Raw genomic sequence first — 19,950 nt, 5'->3', positions numbered from 1 at the left:
TAAAATAAAAAAAAATAAAAAAGGGCTATTTTGGGAAAATGGTCACCCTTGTGCGCAATACTGCAGCTGAGAAATTAGCCTGCAAAAGGTAGTAAAAAAGAAACCACTGCCAGAAGCCATTCAAGTTAGTGTAACAATGTTACATGAGAAGTGGGATAAGGAGTTAGTATGTAAGCCACTAGTCCCACTCACGAGTAAAAATTAAAAAGCCCATTGTCCAGCAAAAGAGCTGGCGATCTCCAAGGTTAAAGGGAATTGCCACAGAAATGAAATTTCTCCCTAACACAGAGCGTGCAAAAATTGAGAACAGTAGTTGGTATCGACCGCTAGATTGTTAATAGCGTCACGAGAGTGGCAGGGTGGTAACTGAGATAGGAATGGAAGAAGAAACCTGGTGACAACAGTAAATGCTGAAACACCAAGGTTTGGGATATCTGGATACAGGAAGAAGCGCCTAAAATGGGGGCACAACAGTAAATGCAGTAACATCTAGGTTTGTGATACTTGTGTATATTGGTTTTATAGTACTACAAGTGTGTGACAATATTTGAATAGAGGTTTAATTGCTTAGTGTGTATTTTAAAGGCCTAATAAATCATTGTAGATTTTTTCTAACGACCTGTTAAGCATGAATTATTGGTGATGTGTGGACTCTGTCGCCCTAGACCACCCTCACAGCCCTCCTGAGACTAAGCAATGTCACTCTGCTACCTTACCTTGATTGGGTATGACTAAAATCTCAGCGTCTCTGGTCACCATAATAGATAGGGTGGCCTCCCAAAATCCACCGCCAGGGTTGATTTTGGAAAGCCATCTCCACACTATGCGACCCTACCTTGAGTTTAGCTGAGCATAAGCGTCTTCTCTTTGTTCACTATAAAAGGGAGGTCCATCAGAACCCTCCCCCAGGGCTGTTTTTAAAAATCCCTGTTAACTATCACACCTACTCCCAAGTAAAGCACCACATCGTCAAACCTTGAACTAAAAGTCTAGCACAAAGTGACAGAATAAACTAACTTGACATCAAGATGGCAGGCCTTTTCAATTTTACAGTACTAATTTGAACACTCCATTCCCTTGCCTTCAATAACCAGAACACAGCTTTATAGACAGTCTATCGATAATTATGCCATTCTAGGGTCAAGCTTGGCAGCACCAGACACATTCTGGCATTTGAGGTACAACATATCCAACTGCCCAGGCAAAAAAAATAAAAAAAATAAAAAAAAAACTTTGTGAATTGCCCAAGTGCACACAAGCCACCGTTGCATTAAATATTACATTGTGTCTTAATTTACAAGTCTCCAAATCTGCTTTTAGAACAAAACACAACACTTGGGTCGTATTCACCACACACTTTCATAGATCTGCGGCCCACCTAATAGTAAGGTCATATACCCATGCTAAAAGCAATGCAAAATATTTTTACACCAGAAATAAACATCGGGAGTAAAACAGGCAACATCAAATTTACGTGCTCATTATTAAGCCACAAAAACCTTAAGCATGCATTCTTACATCAATGCTCTCAATGCTGGTGTTCTCCTCCCGTTTCCGCTCCTCCTCCTCCTGTTCCAGCTCCTTGATGCTCTCCTCCAGCACATTAGGCCAGAAGTCTCCCTCAAAGTAAGGAAGCTCATTTGCACTGGTCAGCCGATCCTCTGTGGCCTGCTTGAACACATCCTGCAGAGATAAGTAGTACAAGTCAGACAAAAAGTGACTTGTGATAGTGTCCCCAAACGAAAGATGGTGTGTGGCACTCATTACTGTATTTCTTATGCTTGTATCTGCTTAATTTCACATGCTATGTATAGGCCGACATCTAGTGGTAGTCGCAGAGTAATGAATGACTTGTTTTTGAAACTTGAAAAAGGAAGTCAACTGGGCGTGTTTGTAATACTTTCCTATTAGGACAGTTTTTCTGAAGTCCAATGGACTTAGTAAAATGAGTCAACTGAGAAAGTACAAGATAAGGATGTATCACTCGAGCACGTGGTACATGGTAATGTAGACAGAGCAGCCAGGTGTATCTTAGGAGGGAGAGATGGCTGTATAATCAATACACATGAAATGGTAATACAAATGGTCCAAAGAAACATTGAAACACTATGTATTGTAAAAAAATTCATTGTTTATTTAAATATGAGTAGGCCCAGATAAATCTTGAGGGAAATAAGTACCATCACATTACATATAACCACAATTAAGAAAACATTATGCTAGATGGTACGCAGACCAAAGTATATAACCTAATTTGGAACACTTAGCAGGAGTTATAGGGAAGATGGATTGCTTTCAGTAAAATAGGGTCAGTAGACCCTAGTAGTTGTACCACGAAGCTCAGAAATCACCACTTAGTAAACCAACCGTGGCAACATACTTTTTGTGAATAGTGGAACACATTCTAGGAACAGTAAAATACATATAACTCTGATTAAGTATAACAGTTATTCTGGGTGAGTTGGACTTTGGGGTGTAATATTCAATTACAGTTGCATTTAATGTTGACTAAGGGAAGCAATAACCAAACTTATTTTAGGATAACACAGTTATACTCAAAGTAAAACCTATACACTTTTTTAAAAAAAAGCCATCAACAAATTAAAGGCAGGTATAAACCTAAGACTCTGTCCGTCTAAATCAGACCAGGGAAAGCAAAACCCAGTGCTACACTTTATGAATGACTCAGTTAATCTAGGTAGGTAAAACGTAATGCAGACTTCTTCTGGCAAGGCTAAAAGCAAATGTTGGGAAGGAACTAGTGTCCTCCCGCACCCCCCAAGTGCTTTAGAATTAGGCAAGTCTTTTAGGTGCTATAAGCACTGGGAAGGCTCTCATGCAGAAATAATCACATACCCAGATATGGGCAGGCACTGAAGGAGAACATGGGCAGACACTGAAGAAGGCAATTCTTGTTTAAATATAAAGGCACAATTAACTCTTAGCTGAATACATTTGTAAATGTTAGATCCTATGCATTTGTAAATATCTTAGCACAGTTAAAAAGGCAAACTCCCCCTCCCTTCCTGGAAAGAATGCAGCTTGTGCAAAAAATGAAATACACGATCATGAAGTGTTTTGTCACTAAAGCCAAGCACTGGCAGAGCAAACGTGACTCACCAGTTGTCTGTAAAGGGCCTATACAGGCTAAAAATGGATTTGACACGCTCTGTGTGACAAACTGCAGAATTGTGTTGTGAAAATAAGGTTTAAAGGAGATTACAGGACCAGATACAGAAATGAGTAGAATGAGTGAAATATGGGGAGAATGACAGGAAATGTTTTTATATATAAATGTTCATAGGTCGCAAAATGAAAAAACGCATGACCTACAGTGTATTCTTGCATACGCTAGCCAAATGTAGAGTAGCATGTTCTGACAAAAACCACTGACAATGAAGAAAGGAAGGCTTTGGAGCATCCTTGTGTTAGGAAAGACTGCATGCAGTACCCTGTGGGACACTGCACCAGCCTTGACCTCTTGGCAATAGTTAACCCAACCTTTGGTATAAGCTTGTACTACACAAGTTGGCAGAGTGACTGAGCAGCCAGACTTACCTCAAGAGGGGTCAATGTGAGCTGTAGGGTTCTAACAGATTCACAGTGACAAGTATCCAAATAAACACCTTCACTCAATGTTTCTTGATTAAAAAATTATTAGTTGAATAAGTCTTGTTTAGTAGGGAGCAAACATATGTTACAAAAGAACAAGTTACTTTCTTACCTGGTAACGTTCTTTCGATAGGATGGTCCGACGACGTATTCCATATCTATGACACGTAATGTCCACAGCTGTGCTGCTTCGGAAAATCTTCGGCGTCTGCGTCTATGACGTCGATGCGCCGTCCCCGAGGACCTCCTCCGATGGCACCCGATGTGATAAGTAGGACGCAGGAAGCCCATAGCCTCAGTTATAGTTTTTTTCCCCCCAGAACGTGTGCCACCAGTTTTCTGCCAGTCAGACACACAAGGCCGTGCAGAACGCAAGCTGCAATCGCAAAAGAAATTCCGCAGCAGGGAAGGTAGGGAGGGAGCGATATGGAATACGTCGTCGGACCATCCCATCGAAAGAACGTTACCAGGTAAGAAAGTAACTTGTTCTTCGAGAGGATTGGGTCCTCCGACGTATTCTATATCTATGACAGACTCCCAAAGCAGTACCAAGCAAGGAGGTGGGAAAAGAATTTAGAACACAAATTTAGCATGCCCAATCAAATTGCGGAATACAGGACTGCCTTGCCAAAAGCCAGATCCTGCCCTCTGATGGAATCGAGGGATTAGTGACGTACAAAAGTATGTACTGAAGCCCAGGTGGCTGCATCACATATGTGACGAATAGGAACACCCCTGTGCAGGGCAGTAGACGCAGCCACTCCTAGTAGAATGGGCCCGCAAGCCAGCCGGATGGTCCTTACCCGCCAAGCGGTAACACTCGGAGATAGCTAAAATAATCCAACGAGAAAGTCTGTTTCGTCACAGCTTTTACCAAACGCTTTCCAGCGTAACCAATGAAAAGTTGATCGTCCACTCTGACCTGGGACATGCGCAAAATATAAAAGCTCAACGCTCTTCTAGGAACAAGCCTATGGAGCCTCTCCTCTTCCTTACCAGGATGTGGAGGAGGATAGAACGCCGGAAGAACAACCTTCTGGCTCAAATGAAATTCCGAAACCACCTTCGGAAGAAAAGGACGAACTCTAAGGACAACCCTGTCCTTGTGAAACACAGTGAAGGGTGGCTTAACTGAAAGTGCCTGTAACTCACACTGCGAGCGGAGGTAACCACAACCAAAAACACAGTTTTAAGAGTTAGCAGTCTCAAAGGGCTCAAACGGAGCACCCATAAGAAACTTAAGAACAAGGTTCAAATCCCAACCGGGCACCAGAAAAGGTGACGGAGGGAACACATTAGTGAGCCCTTTCAAAAACTGAGAAATTAAAGGAATCTTAAAATGGGAACATTCTTCAGACGAGCGTTTAAAGATGGACAGCGTCGCCAGGCAACCTTTAATAGTCCCCACTTGCAAGCCCCTGTGGGCCAAGGAAAGCAAAAAAGACAGAACCATGGGAATGTCACATTCAAAATGATCCACATTCTTAACTCTGCACCAGTCGCAGAAATTTCTCCAAAGGCAACGGTACAGAGACTTTGTTGCCGGCCGGCTGGCCGAGAGCAACACCTCCATCATGTCTTCAGGGAGGTCCCAATCCTTATACCTCAACCTTTCAGAAGCCAAGCGTGAAGGTTGAGGGATCTGACCCCTGGATGGAGAACCTGACCCCCTCCCTCTCGTGAGAGCAGATCGTCTCGGTAGCGAAGACTACGTGGAGGGCAGATGGACAAGTCGAGAAGGGCCGGGTACCACGTCCTCCGGGCCCACGCCAGAGCAATGAGGATCATCCGGGAACCGAAACTCTAACCTCTGCAGTACTTGCGGGATGACGGGGACTGGAGGAAACGCGTACAGCAGTGGGAATGACCACTCCACCACGAACGCGTCTCCTAAGGCTCCTTTTGAAGGAAATTCCCGCAAGCAAAACCTTTCGCACTTCCGGTTGACACTGGTGGCGAAGAGATCTACTTGAGGGGTTCCCCAAAGGGCGAAGATCTCCAGGAGAATCTCCTGAGCCAGCTCCCACTCGTGAGAGATCGTGCTCTGCCTGCTCAGAGCGTCCGCCGTCTTGTTGTCGTCTTCGGCCGGATGAACAGCCGAGATCGAAACTTCCTGCTGGATGGCCCAGAACTCGAGCTGCATCGCCTCCCTGCACAGAGGAAGTGCCCCCCCCTTTTTGTTGCGGTAGTGCATGGCCACTGTGTTGTCCGTTAGAATCAGGACACTCTTTCCTCACACAGTCTGCAGAAAAGCCTTCAGGGCAAGCCTGACGGCCCTCAGCTCCAACAGATTGATATGGAGTCTGGACTCCGACGGAGACCAACGATCGCTGACTGTCAACTCGTTGGCATGAGCTCCCCATCCTGTGAGGGATGCGTCCGTCACGATCGTCACCTCCGGCCAGGGCAGCCAAAATGGGGCCCCCTTCATCAGATTTCCTTCGACGGCCCACCACAGAAGGCCCTGGGCGGCCGAGGGCGGCACCTGAACAGGGTCCGACAGCCTGCCGGAGGACTGAGACAACTGGAGCTTGAGTGCCCACTGCAAAGATGGGCACTCGACAGAGGGAACACTCGACTCAGCATCGACACAGGCCTCCAAGCCGGAGCACCGAGCATGTCTCTCGACGACCTAGGCGCCGACCGGAGGCGGAGCCTCGAGAGAAATCGTCGACGACCTCGGCGCCATAGGCGTCGACGTCTTCTTCGAAGACGGCACAGGATCACGCGGTCTCGAACGCGTCGAGGACCGGGACCTGGAATGTGCAAGGCGAGAACGGCTACCCTTGTCCGAGCGGGACCTCTCCCGCGAGCCGTGCCGACCACCCGAGCCCAAAGGCGTACGAGCAGTGTCTCTCGACCAGTGCCGACCGACCCCACTCGGAGGCGCGGACGGACCGGTGCCCTGCGATTCAAGAATCGCTAGCATCTGCTTCCCGAAGGAAGCCCATTCCTCCGGTATCGCTTGCATGGAGTGACAAGCGACCCGCCGATGGGCGGAGTCCTCGGAAGAGGACGGGGAAGGCGAATGCCTCGAAGAGGCAGAGGAGTGGCGAGACCGACTCCTGGAAGGAGACCCACTGGACTTCCGACGATGACGTGGAGAGTCGCCCCTCGAGTCACCCGTCGGAAGCCCCGCAGCCCTCGACTTCCGGGGCTTAGACACCCGACCTACCAACAGCTTCTTGCGTTCCTGCAAGGCCTTTGCCGTGAGCGACTGGCATTCGACAGTCCGTATCGTGGGCCTCCCCAAGGCACCAGAGGCAGGCGTCGTTAGAGTACGAGACCGACATCTTGGACCCACAGTCCACGCATTTCTTGAAGCCCGGACGCGGGGTTGAAGACGAAGTAGACATCGCCACGAACAGGTCTTGACAAAAAACCAAACCGGTTCAACGAACCGAGAAGAAAACAGCAAACTCCAAAGAGTCAAGGCGTACCGAGATTCACGAAGCGAACACGTTTGCGGAAAAAACGGAACTGAGGCTATGGGCGTCATGTGTCCTACTTATCACATCAGGTGACGTTGGCCGTCGGAGGAGGTCCTCGGGGACGGCGCATCGACACAGGAGCCAAAGATTTTCCGAAGCAGCACAGCTGTGGACATTACCCGTCATAGATATGGAATACGTCGGAGGACCCAATCCCCTCGAAATATACTTCAAAATACACAGTTTCTGTAAATCAGTAGATACCCGTTTGGGATGGCACACTTCTTACACCCTGAGGTGACTTAAATAATTAGCTCACTGGACATTGATATATCACTGGTATATTTAGAGCACTACTGAGTTTGGTGTAAAAAAAAAGGTTTTAGGGATAAAACAATGGTTAACTATTCTTAAGCAGGTAAGTACTTTTTGAACCCCCAAAGTCCATTTACCCTTTCCCAGCTACAGAAGTAATAGAATGTGTGACTTGTTGAGGGATAGTTAAAGTACAAAGTCTGAGGATAGAAGAGTCTTTCTGGGAGCCAGGACAGCCAATGTTAATTGAGCATAAGTCTAGGTGAGCTGAACAACTTCTTGCAGGTAAGTAAAAGTCCTACACAATGTTTTAGTTGTGATTGTAGATAAAGTAGAATCACTTTATGGCCACAAGCTGGGAGGTTTCTGATGGGGAAAGCTGCAAGCAACTCTACAAAGACCAGTCTCAACTGAGAACTAGCAAAGTTACACAACAAGAGGCAAGTCCCCTTAATTTTGAAGTTCCTTCTGTCTGAAGAAATTTGTTCCAGCTGGCTTCTGTTCCTGTGTAGGTCCGCAGATCTTGTTCCTGGGCCTCAGTCGTGGGGAGGACGCCTGGAACTCCTGCACTACGAATTGAAGGTCAGCGGCAGCAATGGGCAAACTTCAGGTGAACTGCACTTCGCGGTTTCAGCTCCTTGCGACTCTCGCAAATAGCACCACTGCGGTTCTCGGATACCTTATGGACTTTGCTCGCATCTGAGGTCTAGCACTCTGTTGAGGTGGCTCAGGCTTAGTCAGTCCTGCTTCCTGAGAGTCCAGAGGATCTTCCTGGAGCTTGGGTGCAACAAAAGAGACACTCGATTCTGGTGTTCCTCTCCCTTGCAATCGGTTCCTGCAGCAGCAATGGAAGTACAGCCACTTCCGAGAGGATTTCCAGATGAGTTCATCTTGGGGTTGATTGGTCCCACCAACCCAAGGGGAGAAGACGTCCTTTGCAGGTCTTCTCTAGTCGAGGCGAATTTGGAGCTTCAGCAGGGCTTCACCAGGCAAACCAACAGTCCAGGAGTTGCAGCAGGCGCCTCTTTCAACTTCTTCGGATTCCTTCGTCCAGTGATCGACTCTGCCTTCCAAGCAAAAAGCCTCGTCTTTTATGCAGGTTTCTCCCATTCATTCTGTTAGGGAGAATTCTCAGAAATGTGCCAATTCCTCTATACCTTAGAGACCCGCAGCACTTTTGCTAGACTCTAGAACCATTTAATTTTTAACCTGGAGAGAGTGAGAACTTTTTCCCCACTCATTTATTATTGTGATTTAAACTGTTTCTTTTGGTTATGGAGTCTGACAAACTCCATAGGCATCATTTTACATTGTGACACACAGCACCTTCAGTGACACAGGGAAGTCTTTCAGATTTCCCAAAGGTTTAAATAGCTTCTCCTGGATAAACTACTGTTTCCAAGAACAGTGAAGTGAAAATTACTTTACATACATTGTAGCTTTCTAGACCCAGCACACACTATCTCACAATAGGGTGCTGAGGGGTTACTTAGTATCCCCTTTATCTAGCTTCTCATGTAACTTTGTTACCCTTTCTACAGTTAATAGCTTGTGGCAGTGGTTTAATTTTAACTACTATTGGGAGTTTTTACCATGGGCTGCATTCGCAGCGGCAGTAAAGCACCCAAGGGTGCCATTTTTGTCAAAATGGCCCGGTCTTTTTTCGCCATTTCCTTGTGGAAAGGTCCTTCGAGATTTATTCTGCGTGCCAAACCATATTTGGACCTTTTTTCGTTTGGTCTCTGGCGGGATTCATGAGTGCAGCCCACCTCAGGCTCCAGCATGTCTGGCAGGGGCAAGAAGTGAGGAAGGTGCCTGAAACTCCTTGTGCTTAATCCCTTTGGTTACAGGACTGCACCCAAAGGTGAATGGCCGGCTGGCTGTATGGCAAGGACAGCCACCCTGCTGTGTGATTGACAGCTAGGCTGGAATGAATGGGAGAAACCTGTATAAACATCAAGGCTTTATGGCTTGGAAGGCAGAGTCAACCACTGGATGAACGAATCCGAAGAATAACTTGGAAGAGACACCTGCTGCAACACCGGGACCGTTGGTTTGCCCGGTAAAGCCCTGCTGCTGTGGTGAAGCTCCGAATTTGCCTAGACTAAAGAAGCCCTGCAAGGACGACTTCTTCCCTTGAGTTGGTGGGACCAATCAACTCCAAAGTGAACTTGTTTTGGACATCGTCTCGAAGCAGGCTGTACTTCCACTGCTGCAGGAAGCAAACTGACAGGGAGAGGAAAACTAAATTGAGTGAATCGCTTTTAAGTCAGACCCCGAGCGCTAGGCAGATCCTCCTGACTTCCCGGATGCAAGATTGACCAAGCCTGAGCCACACCCGAGTGCAGGACCCCAGAAGCAGCGTAACTCTGAAGTGGTATCCAAGAATCGTGGTGTTGCTATTTGCTGTCAGACGCGAGGAGCTGAAATGCCGAAGTGAAGTTTGCCCGTTGCAGAAGTCCCCAGACATCCTCTCTCTTGTCCCCACACTGAGGCACAGGAATAAAAATGATTGCAGAGCCACACAGGAACAGAAGCCAGCTGGAACCATTTCTTCTAACCAAAGGCATTGCACAGTCTAAGAACTAGCCTCTTGTCTTGTAGCCTTACTTGTTCTCAGTTGACACTAGTCTTCGTTGTTCCTGTAGAGTTGCTTGCGTCTTCCTACACCTCACAAGCCTCCCAGCGTGTGGCCCTACTTTGATTCTACTTTTTCTACACAGACTTCTAAAACATTGTGCAATACTTACTTACCTGCAAGAAGTGCTTCAGCTCACCTAGACATTTGCCCAATCGACATTGGCTGGCCTGGCTCCCTGGATGCCCTTCTCTTTTCAGATTGTGTGGTTTTACCTTCCTTCCAGGAAAGGGTTAACTCACTTTGCATTGGGGGTGGGGGAGGGGTTCAAAAGTACTTACCTGCTTCAGAATATTTATGTTATCTCGTCTTATTCTGAAACCTCTTTTCTTTGACACCAGCTTCAGTATTGCTCTAAATATACCAGTGATATATTAATGTCGACAGTGTCCCAACTATTAATCAGGAAATCTTGACGGAAAGTGTTTATTTGGATACTTGTCACTGTGAATCTCTAACCACCCTACTGCTCACATTAACCCCTCTTGAGATAAGCCTGGCTGCTCAGCCACACTACCAACCTGTGTAGTACAGACTTATACAAAAGGTAGGGTTACCTATTGCTAGGAGGACAAGATCGGTGTAGTTTCCCCAAGGGTACTGCACACAATTTTGCCTAACAAGGATGGATTGTGATGGAGCCAGGGCCTGTATCCAGTGACGCCGCTACATCAAGATAGGCGTATATAACTACCTGCCTGGGACCACTCTGGCAGGAGAAAGGAACGGATGAGGGACAGAAGACCACTCAGGGAACAGAGTTCATGGCTACCATTCTCATTTCTGTAATATAAAACTATCCTTAAAAGATAGACTCTTGACCTTATTTCCCTACAGGGGTGTATTTATTCTGTGTGAGCGTAATTAGGGACACCCTTGCAATTATGGACAGTTTTTCTGAAGTCCAACTACTCAACTGAGGCCTTACAAGACACCCTTACTATAAAGCTGTACCGCCCGAGTTCATGGTAGCGCAGACAGAGCAGCCAGGCTTCGCTTAGGAGGGAGAGAGGGCTGTAGAATCAGTACAGATGAATTGTAATACAAATGGTCCAAAGAAACACTGCAACACTATGTATGTACAAATAAATGATTTATTAAGATTATAAAAAAAACACTATACTTGAAGTTACACAGACCAAAGTAAAAACCTTATTTGGACCACCTAACAGTAGTTCTAGGGAAGTCAAAACCTGTTAATACATATTCAGTATAGGTCACACTATTCTTGGGGAGTAAAAACCAATTGTTACTTTCACAATTACATTCAGTAATGCAAGGGCAGTAGACCCTACCTGTTGTACAGTGACCCAGTACAAATCACAATCATTCAACTGGACAATATACTTTGTGAATAGTGGAACACCTAATTCTAGTTACAGTAACAACCTATAACTGCAGGTAAAACTTAAGGATGTAATATTCAATTACAGGTGCTTTTGAGATTAGTGATAAACAGATTGGGATAAGCAGTAACTCGGGTAACTTATTCTTGGAAGGCACACAGCTAACTCAAGGTAAGTAAAACCCATATACTTTTTTAATCTTAAATGAATTTAGGCGCAAATCTAGGGTGAGTGCGCAAAAGCACCTCATCTTTGTGAACTGTTACAAAGGGATCTAGAATAGGGAGTGCCTTTAGTTCACCTACCGTCCTAATGGAGGGAATAGCTATTAAAAAAGCAGTCGACTAGGCCTGAGTCAAGTGTTAGGTATAAAACAATGTGAGTGGCAGAGCAGTCGATTGGGTTGATGCTCTTTGGGTTACACCAGATGACAAACCGTTTCCATTTACTAGAATAGCAATATCTAGTGTTTGGTTTTCTTGCTTCCCTGTATCCATATATTTTTGATGGAGCTGCAGGTGTCCAAATTCTATGACCTCCGGAGCCAGGCCGCTAAGTTCAGTGTCTTGGGGCATGGGTGAAGTGTCTCCCCTCTGTCTAATGACATGTTGTACGGGCAAGGCAGTTTGACTGGAGGGCCACATGGGGGCCACCAATATCATTGCGACTGGTTCCTGGTGCATTTTGTGCACAATCTTGTTGAGAAGGGGAGTCGGGGGGGGGGGGGGGGGGGCTACGTAGACAAATTTCTCTGACCATGTTATCCAGAGTCCGTTCCCCTTGGAGCGGTTCTGGGGATACCTGGAGGCGTAATCTTGGCGTTGAGCATTTTCCAGAGTTGCGAACAAATCGATCTCTTGAAAGCCCCATTATGCGAAAACCTGACACCACTGGCTAGTTAGTCACTCTTGCATTGGCCGCTGGCGCGTGTGAGGAACTAAGTAGATACTCGACGCCATCATTCCTAGCAGATGCATAGCTTTGCGTACTGTTACCTCTCGACTGCTACAGAGTGAGGGATTTCAAATAACATGTTTTCAACCCTCTCGTTGGTGGGGAAGACAAGGCCATACTTTGTTCGAATTAGAGCCCCTAGGAATTGTTTGACTTGACTGGGGTTTAAGCTGGATTTTTCCTCATTGATCGAGAATCCCAGACTGAATAAAAGATCGATCGTCTTTTGGGTATTTGACTGACACGTCTTGTAAGAGTCCCCCGTTATGAGCCAGTCGTCGAGGTAAGGATATACTGGAATGGATTGCCTGCGCAGGTGTGCTGCCGCTACTGCTAGTACCTTTGTAAATACCCTTGGTGCAGATGCTATGCCAAAGGGTAGTACCTTGAACTGATAGTGTTTGTTCTGTATTATAAATCTAAGGTATTTTCTGTGCGCTGGCAACATCGAAATATGAAAGTATGCACCTTTCATGTCCAGAATTGCCATGTAATCCCCCCTGTGTGAGCAGGGGAATTACTTCCTGCAAGGTGACCATGCAGAACTTTTGTGGTTTTACAAATTTGTTCGCTGGGCGCAGATCTAGAACAAGGCGCATGGTTAGATCCTTTTTGGGTACAAGGAAGTACACTGAATAAATTCGTGAGACTGAAACAGATACAACTATATATTACGCATAGGGCATACATGACACCTGGGAGGATATCGAGGTTTGAGAATGCAGGACGGCAAGCATGCCCCAAATGCGATGAGAAGCAGCTTACCTGCAAGTTCAAAAATGTATTGAAGACAACTACCTCCTAGGTCTTCGGCAGTCCGGTTTCCAGCCAAGACATGGCACGGAAACAGCTCTGCTCGACCTAAAAAATCAAATGGATGACCTTAGAGACGCGGGCACACCTGCATTGCTCCTACTCCTCGACCTCTCTGCTGCCTTTGATTTGGTGGATCACAAGACCCTATACCACCACCTCCCCACCGCAGCCAACTTCTCCCCGAAGGCCTGTGCCTGGATAACCTCCTTCCTGCAGGACAGAGTCATGAAGGTTTTCTCAGCATCCTCATGCGCCAACCCCAGCCTCATCAAGTGTGGGGTCCCACAGGGATCGTGCATAGCACCCACTCTATAATCTATTCACAAGACCACTATTCAAAATTCTTGACGCTCTGGGCATCTCATACACAAATTATGCTGATGACACCCAGGTGCTGATCCCCCCTCTCTGGTGACTATATATATCTGACCTCAAAACCCTCAATGCCATTTACTCCACAATCCAATCATGGATGTCCAAAAACTGGCTTTGCCTCAACAGCAAGAAAACTGAACTCCTGCTGATTGGGGCTCCCTCCACCTTGAGGAAACTAGATGAACAATACCAGTCCTTCACAGTTGATAACATCCCCATCGCTGTGTCCAAAGTTATCAAGACGTTGGGCGTCTACATTGAACCTGACCTATCCATGAACAGACAGGTCAACGCAATTGCATCCTCTGCAGTGTACCACTCTAAACTCCTCAATGCAGCCATACCTTACCTTTCCCAACCCAACTGCCTCACCATAGCTAGGGCAATAATTGGGTCAAGGTTGGACTACTGTAATGCCCTCCTAGTAGGCACCTCCCAAAAAAAGTTGGCCAAACTACAACTAGCGCAGAATAATGCCCTCAGGGCCGCAACCGGCATCTCCGTGACCACATTTCTGAGGCCAGAAGAAAGGTCCACTGGATCCCCGTTAAGTAGAGAATTACTTTCAAAACTCTCGCCCTGGGGCATAAGTGCCTGCATGGTCGCGCTCCACCGATCCTAGCTCAAAGAATCGGCCTGCACACACCTATTAGGCCCACCAGAGTGGCCTATACCAACAGAATCCTTGTACCTTCCACCTGCAGAGTGAAAGCGGGGGGTTCAAGCTTCCCCAACATGGCAGCCACGCTGTGGAACTCCCTTCCCCCATCCATCAGGGGAATTGACTCCCATGCAACTTTCAGGAAGGCCATCAAAACTAGACTGTCTAAGACAACCTTTGCTATGCATTCTGTAACATGATTTTGACAATGTAACTCGTGAAAACGTCAGTTGTTAACCGTAACTATTCTGTTTTCAAGTCTCTGCTGGGGCCGCGTTCTTGTAACCCTGAATCAAGCCTCCCTAAGCCATCTCATGGCACCTTAATGCCTGAGGGCTACAGTGCGCTTTACAAATGCAAAATAAATAAATCAATAAATAACGCGGGCATTGCTCATGTTCTGGTCATGCCCGGTCATAGAATGTTTCTGGAGTGCAGTAAAAGAGAAACTGGAGAAAAAAGGGGTTAAGATCGTAGTGGACACAGTGTCGGCCTGTTTGTTGGGGGGGTTGTCACGGCAGCTCAAGCATGCGAGTAAACTGAAGGACCTGGCTTATGTGCTTGCAAAAAGGAGAATTGCCATGGGTTGGAAGACCTGCCACATGCCAAAAGAGGAGGTGTGGTGGAGAGATTTACAAAAATGGGCAGAGTCAGAAACCATTGTGTGGCAAGAGGCTAGTAACGAGGAGGGGGTAGACTGATTGTAGACCCGGCAGACGCTATAGAAGGGGAGACTGTACCACAGGATGCAGAAACAGAAAGTTAAAGGAAATAGACTTATAATGGGGGAGGGAAAGGGAAGCAGCGACTAGAAATCATGGATGTATAATGAAGAGGTTGAAGATTGCACTGCTTGTTTGGTTTCTATTTTGGTGTGTGAATAATTCAAGAAAAAATATTTTAAAAAAAAACTATTTGCAGAGCAGTTGTGGCTACATGACCAATTTAGACAGAAGATTGTGGAATTTACCAGAGTACCAACCGGAGAGAGGTATAACTATAACCTTTACTCTGTTTTTAACCTTTTTAATGCAATTGGCTCCTTAAAATGTAGCCAATCCTACTATAAGAATACTTTGTATATTTTTATACCCGTAGGTGGATACAGATCCAGCTGGGACAATTGTCCAGAATATGCCACATATTACAGCGCCCTAAATGCGATAGAAAGCTGAACATTTTGGAGCATCATCCAGGTGACTACTCAATCCATAAAATGACTTAAAACCATATACAACCATGTATATGGTTTTTTGAAACCATATACAAGTAGAATAACTGAAACATTACTTTCTGGTTTAATTATCTGTAGAAAGAAAAGAACTACACAAGAGCAACTAGCAGCTCCTGAAGAAGGGAATAATTCCCGAAACGCGTCGAGCAGGATAGAGACATATTTGGAATACTGAATATGAGTAGAAAAATTTGTATTATTGTTACCAATTTAGATATATTTTTAGTTGGAAGATAATGTTTTCTTGAATTTTCACATGCTGTCACTTAATTATTGTTGGTGAAAAATCATGCTTGAAAATCATGTTTGAAATTTATAAAAATACACACTGCACAAGCAACGTGATATGTATTAAGAATCTTTACTGAACTATATAAATATTTGGTTGTATTTTTGCAACACACATTGGGTGTGCGAGGGACGGGAGTGTTCCACAAGACTGTGGACATCTACTGTTCTACTTTTGTATACCACCTAGTGTCAGGGTTGGTTTGTCTCCTTTGCACCCCCTAACGTTCTTGAACAATTTTTCTTTAGAACATAAGCAAATAGGTGTGCTCCCAGCTACGAGGGTATTTGGTCTAAAGTTCAATAAACACCCTTGAACTGTGAAGTAGACTGACTAAATACCTTCTTTTACCTGTGACAGAGGTACGATTTCTATGGCTCCTTTTTGTTACAGTATCTCGACTTCTTGAAGTAAGAAAAGATGTTCTGGTGTTACTCTACGTTGTCGTGGAGGTCTGAATTTTGGGGACCGGTTTAACTCTACACACAGTACCCATGGGCTATGGTTTTTAGCACCCACTGGTCCGTGGTTATTCCCTCCCACCATGCCTGAAGGAACGATGTAAGCCGGAACCCGACTGGGGAGGCATGGGAGGGGACCCGAATCCTCGGGTCATTTGGAACCTGAGGCTGGAGAACCTCTGGGGGTAGGGCTCCTGTCCCTTCCTTTACCACGACGCTGTCCCCTTTGAGGGTACGGGGTGGTGTAAGTGTTGGTTCCCTGTGGAGAGTTCCAGTTGTTTCCTGAACAGTATTTATCAGTGAAGCGTTGGCCATGAAAAAACCTGTTTCCAAATCCTCGTTCTATGGAGGATCTCTGAGTAATTTGGTGCCGACTCTTTAGGGTGTCATGTTCCTTTTTTGCGGGCTCTAGAGCCTCGTCGACCACCTTCCCAAACAAGTTGGATTCCTACACAGGTTTGTTTATAAGCGATGGTTGTGTCTCAGGTTTAAATCCTGAGTTCCGAAGCCAAGCGTGTCTTTTGAGGAGTATGCCCTGAGCCAGGCCGACTGGCCGCTTCGGCAGAATGCAAAGTGTTCTTTAAAATGCTCTGGTTAACTTCCCTACCCTCAGAGACTGTGGTGAGGAGACTGCCTTGTGGTACCCCGAAACTCTTGTGCTTGTGTATAGGCACCATACAAATGGCCAATAAATAAAAATAAAATAAATATGCAGGCCTGCGCAGGGCATGCAGAGAGCGGTGGGATGGGTTCCCTGTGGAACCAGAGAGGGATACGATATTGGGGTACATTTTAACAGTGAACGAGAACCAGGGCCTGGTATCCTCTTTATACCATCTGATTCAGCCAGCCATATAAAAGCTCTGGTAGGATCCAGGGCACTTAATAATGTTGCAAGGCGGTGTGTGGTTCTGTAGTACAGTCTGTGTGCATCACAAGCTGTTCACGGCTGCCCATCCATCATGGTTGTGATGCAGTACACTTCACTGATCGTTAGAAGGGCTCTAGAGAACAGTGCAGCCAGCTGTTTTTTTTGTAAATGTCTGTGGAAGAGGACACTGTCGGGGATGCTGACTGAGTTGGAGGTTATTTGCAAGATGGTGATTCATGGAAGTAGGTCCTTAGTGGTAGGCAGTATGGAAATACTGCACGAGTCTGTGGCATCCAGATATTGAGTGCAGTACTCGGATGTCCAGGTAAAAACCGGAGTGCAGGGAGCAGGATGCGTATCTTGACAGTGCGGTTTGTTTCTGCTATCCGTGACATGACCCTACTTCAAGAGCCTCTTGTAGGCCTTCTTGTATTAAGCCCATGGCGCATACGCGTAGAGTACGCTGCTGCTGTGGTAACCCTCTTCCCAAGGGCGTAAAGTCTTTTCCCTTCTTTGTCAGGGGGTGCCTCGCTGGTTGACAAAGGGATCCCTGCTCTTTTTCTTGTGGTAGTGTACCAAAAAATCTGGGGTGGAATGACCTCTAATATATAGAGGATCCGAGGGAGAAGGGCGAAACAGTTTTTCAATTCTTGGGTTTACACCTCTTGTGAAAGCAGGTGTTGCTAAGGAGGGAGCCAGGCGTTTTTTTCTATCGAATTGAGGAGAGGGATAGCCTAGCTGGCTAGCGGCTTCTCTTTGAGTACATCTTCCACGAAGTCGGCTTCAGGGGCTGCCTCTTCAGTGGCAAGTTTAAAGTGTTCAGCTGCCTTAAGTAACATTACGCTAAATGTCAACTGAACATCAATTGGAGAGGGGTTTATTGTAGGGGAGTCCAAAGCCAGACTATCTGGAGGATCTGGGGACGGTTATGGTTGAGGGTCACCCATATCTGTGTCCTCCGCCCAGCCCTCAATGGGCTTGTGTTTTTTCCCCTTAACGTCGAAGCAAGTCCTTCTCCAGAGAATTCCTCTGGCGGGACTGATAAAGGTGGGGTATCCCCTGTGTCTGTCTCTCGACTTATGAACCCTTTCCTTCGATCTCGGCGGATCCTTGGGCCTTTCGGAAACTTTCAAAGAGTCCCTAAACTGCCGTCTTTGAGAATCAGCAGACAATTCTTACCATGCTGTCTTCGATGTCCTCCTCAGACGGGAGGCCCGTAGTTACACTCGACGATTGTAAGGGAGTCTTTTTCCACAGAGCTGGTGCCTTGCCTTTATCGGCCACCTTTTCTAGTAGCGCCGTAATTTTCGATGGTGGTAAGGCCTTGTCTTGAGTTATCGCAGTCCTCGGCAAAGCCAGAACCTTATCGTCGCTGTACGCCTTCTTGTGATAAGTGTTGACAGAACTAAGTCTTTTTGGAGTAGCACAGGCTGTGGGGAGGGCTGCCGATCCCGGCGGTTATCGCCGGAGCTATCGGTGTACCCGTAAGCGCCAGAGTCTTCTTCGACGTAGTTGAAGTAAGGATTGGAGTTGTGTGTTTAGTGCCGTGCACGTTTCAGTCTTTGTTGCCGGGGCGTTACTTCCCCATAGCAGAGCGTACGCTGTGCTCATCGGGGCTGGGGACAGACGATGCTGAATGCATGCGTTCCGTCAAAAGGTCAACAACCTCCGGTTCGGAGGTCTGATAGTCATCTCGCCATCGTCACATTCGGTGGTAGCGTCAGTGGGCGAAACCTCGGCCTTGGACATACCGAAGGCAGCCCTTTTACCGTTTTACCCTACGCTCCTGTAAGGTCTTGGGGCGGAGGAGCTTACAAGCCGCACACCCTTCCTCTGATCGAGGGGCAAGCACCGGTTACACCATCTGTGCTTATCCTTCCATGGGAATTTGCGCTTACAAATAGGGCAAAATCTAAATTGAGTCCTCTCCATAACCGAGGGTACACAGAGTGACTAAGACCAAACAGGAAAGAGGAAGGAAATGGAAAGGCATTTTCAGTTTGAAAAGAAATTTCCACCCCAACCCCACTCTCCCTACTGTATAGGCTGGCAGAAGGCCCAGCCACGTGGTTGGCAACGTCGACATGATCACCGTCCGTCGAAGTTCTCGCAGGTCTTCGGCGGAGACTGGGACAGCCGTCGAGATAAGGGACAGAAGGGGATGATCTTAACTATTTTATAGAACTATTCGACCAAAGGTCGGTTGGACAATAGCAATGTTCTTTACGAACTCCGCATAAGGGCGACCAGTTATCTGGGTGGAAAAAAACAATCTGAGGGACCTGGACACGTGAGGGATCTTGGGTACACTACATGTCACGAAGGGATAGTGTTACAGGCATGCCCATGTAGACGCCCCCTTTCGATTCTCGAAAGACAAGATGCAAAACTCTGCGGTTACCACTGGATGTCGGAATATGCACAGCATGTGATGCTAAACAGATTAACAAACATCAGAAACAGACTTATTCTGGACAGGCTAACAGCAAGTCAGGGTAAGCAAGACCCAGTTGGGGGACACGCATACAATTATCCTAACAGGAATAATCTGGTGATACCAACAGTTGTAGGACACTTACAAATATCCTGCAGGAATTATCTGGTGAAACCAACACATTACTTTCGGGAAGAGGCACAACCTAATCACAGGTGAGTAATATACCTTCCTATATACTTTCTATTACAATTGCAAAACAGTTTAAGGAAAGAAAGATATTGGCCATACTTTTAAGAATAGTGCAACACACATCCAAGGTAAGTAAGAACTTTGGTAACTAACTCAGAGTGAACAGTAACAATCAACTCTTTTACAAGTAATGTTGAAACACTTATTTTCTTTTCTAGGCAAAAGGCCCAATCCCTTAAGAGTACCTCCCTTATTCCTGGAGCATGAGTGTTTGCAGTGGCAGAAGGGGGGTTTCAATGGGCTCTAGAGTCCAACAGGCAG

At 46.3% G+C, this 19,950-nt stretch overlaps 1 protein-coding gene across 9 annotated transcripts in view; it reads right to left on the bottom strand.

Annotated features, from left to right (window-relative positions):
* EP300 (E1A binding protein p300) overlaps positions 1-19,950 on the bottom strand; it is a 744,806-nt gene that overhangs the window by 63,883 nt on the left and 660,973 nt on the right. For all 9 annotated transcript variants that reach the window (XM_069654423.1, XM_069654428.1, XM_069654427.1 and 6 more), the window contains one exon: positions 1,519-1,683. In XM_069654423.1, coding sequence (XP_069510524.1) covers positions 1,519-1,683 — 165 coding nt within the window. The remainder of the gene's footprint in view (positions 1-1,518; positions 1,684-19,950) is intronic.

This window comes from Ambystoma mexicanum, chromosome 3q, assembly GCF_040938575.1.
Source record: "Ambystoma mexicanum isolate Mex_15411 chromosome 3q, UKY_AmexF1_1, whole genome shotgun sequence".
Taxonomy (NCBI): domain Eukaryota; kingdom Metazoa; phylum Chordata; class Amphibia; order Caudata; family Ambystomatidae; genus Ambystoma; species Ambystoma mexicanum.
Note: the sequence above shows the minus strand (reverse complement) of the source record. Positions and strands in the feature narration are given on the sequence as shown.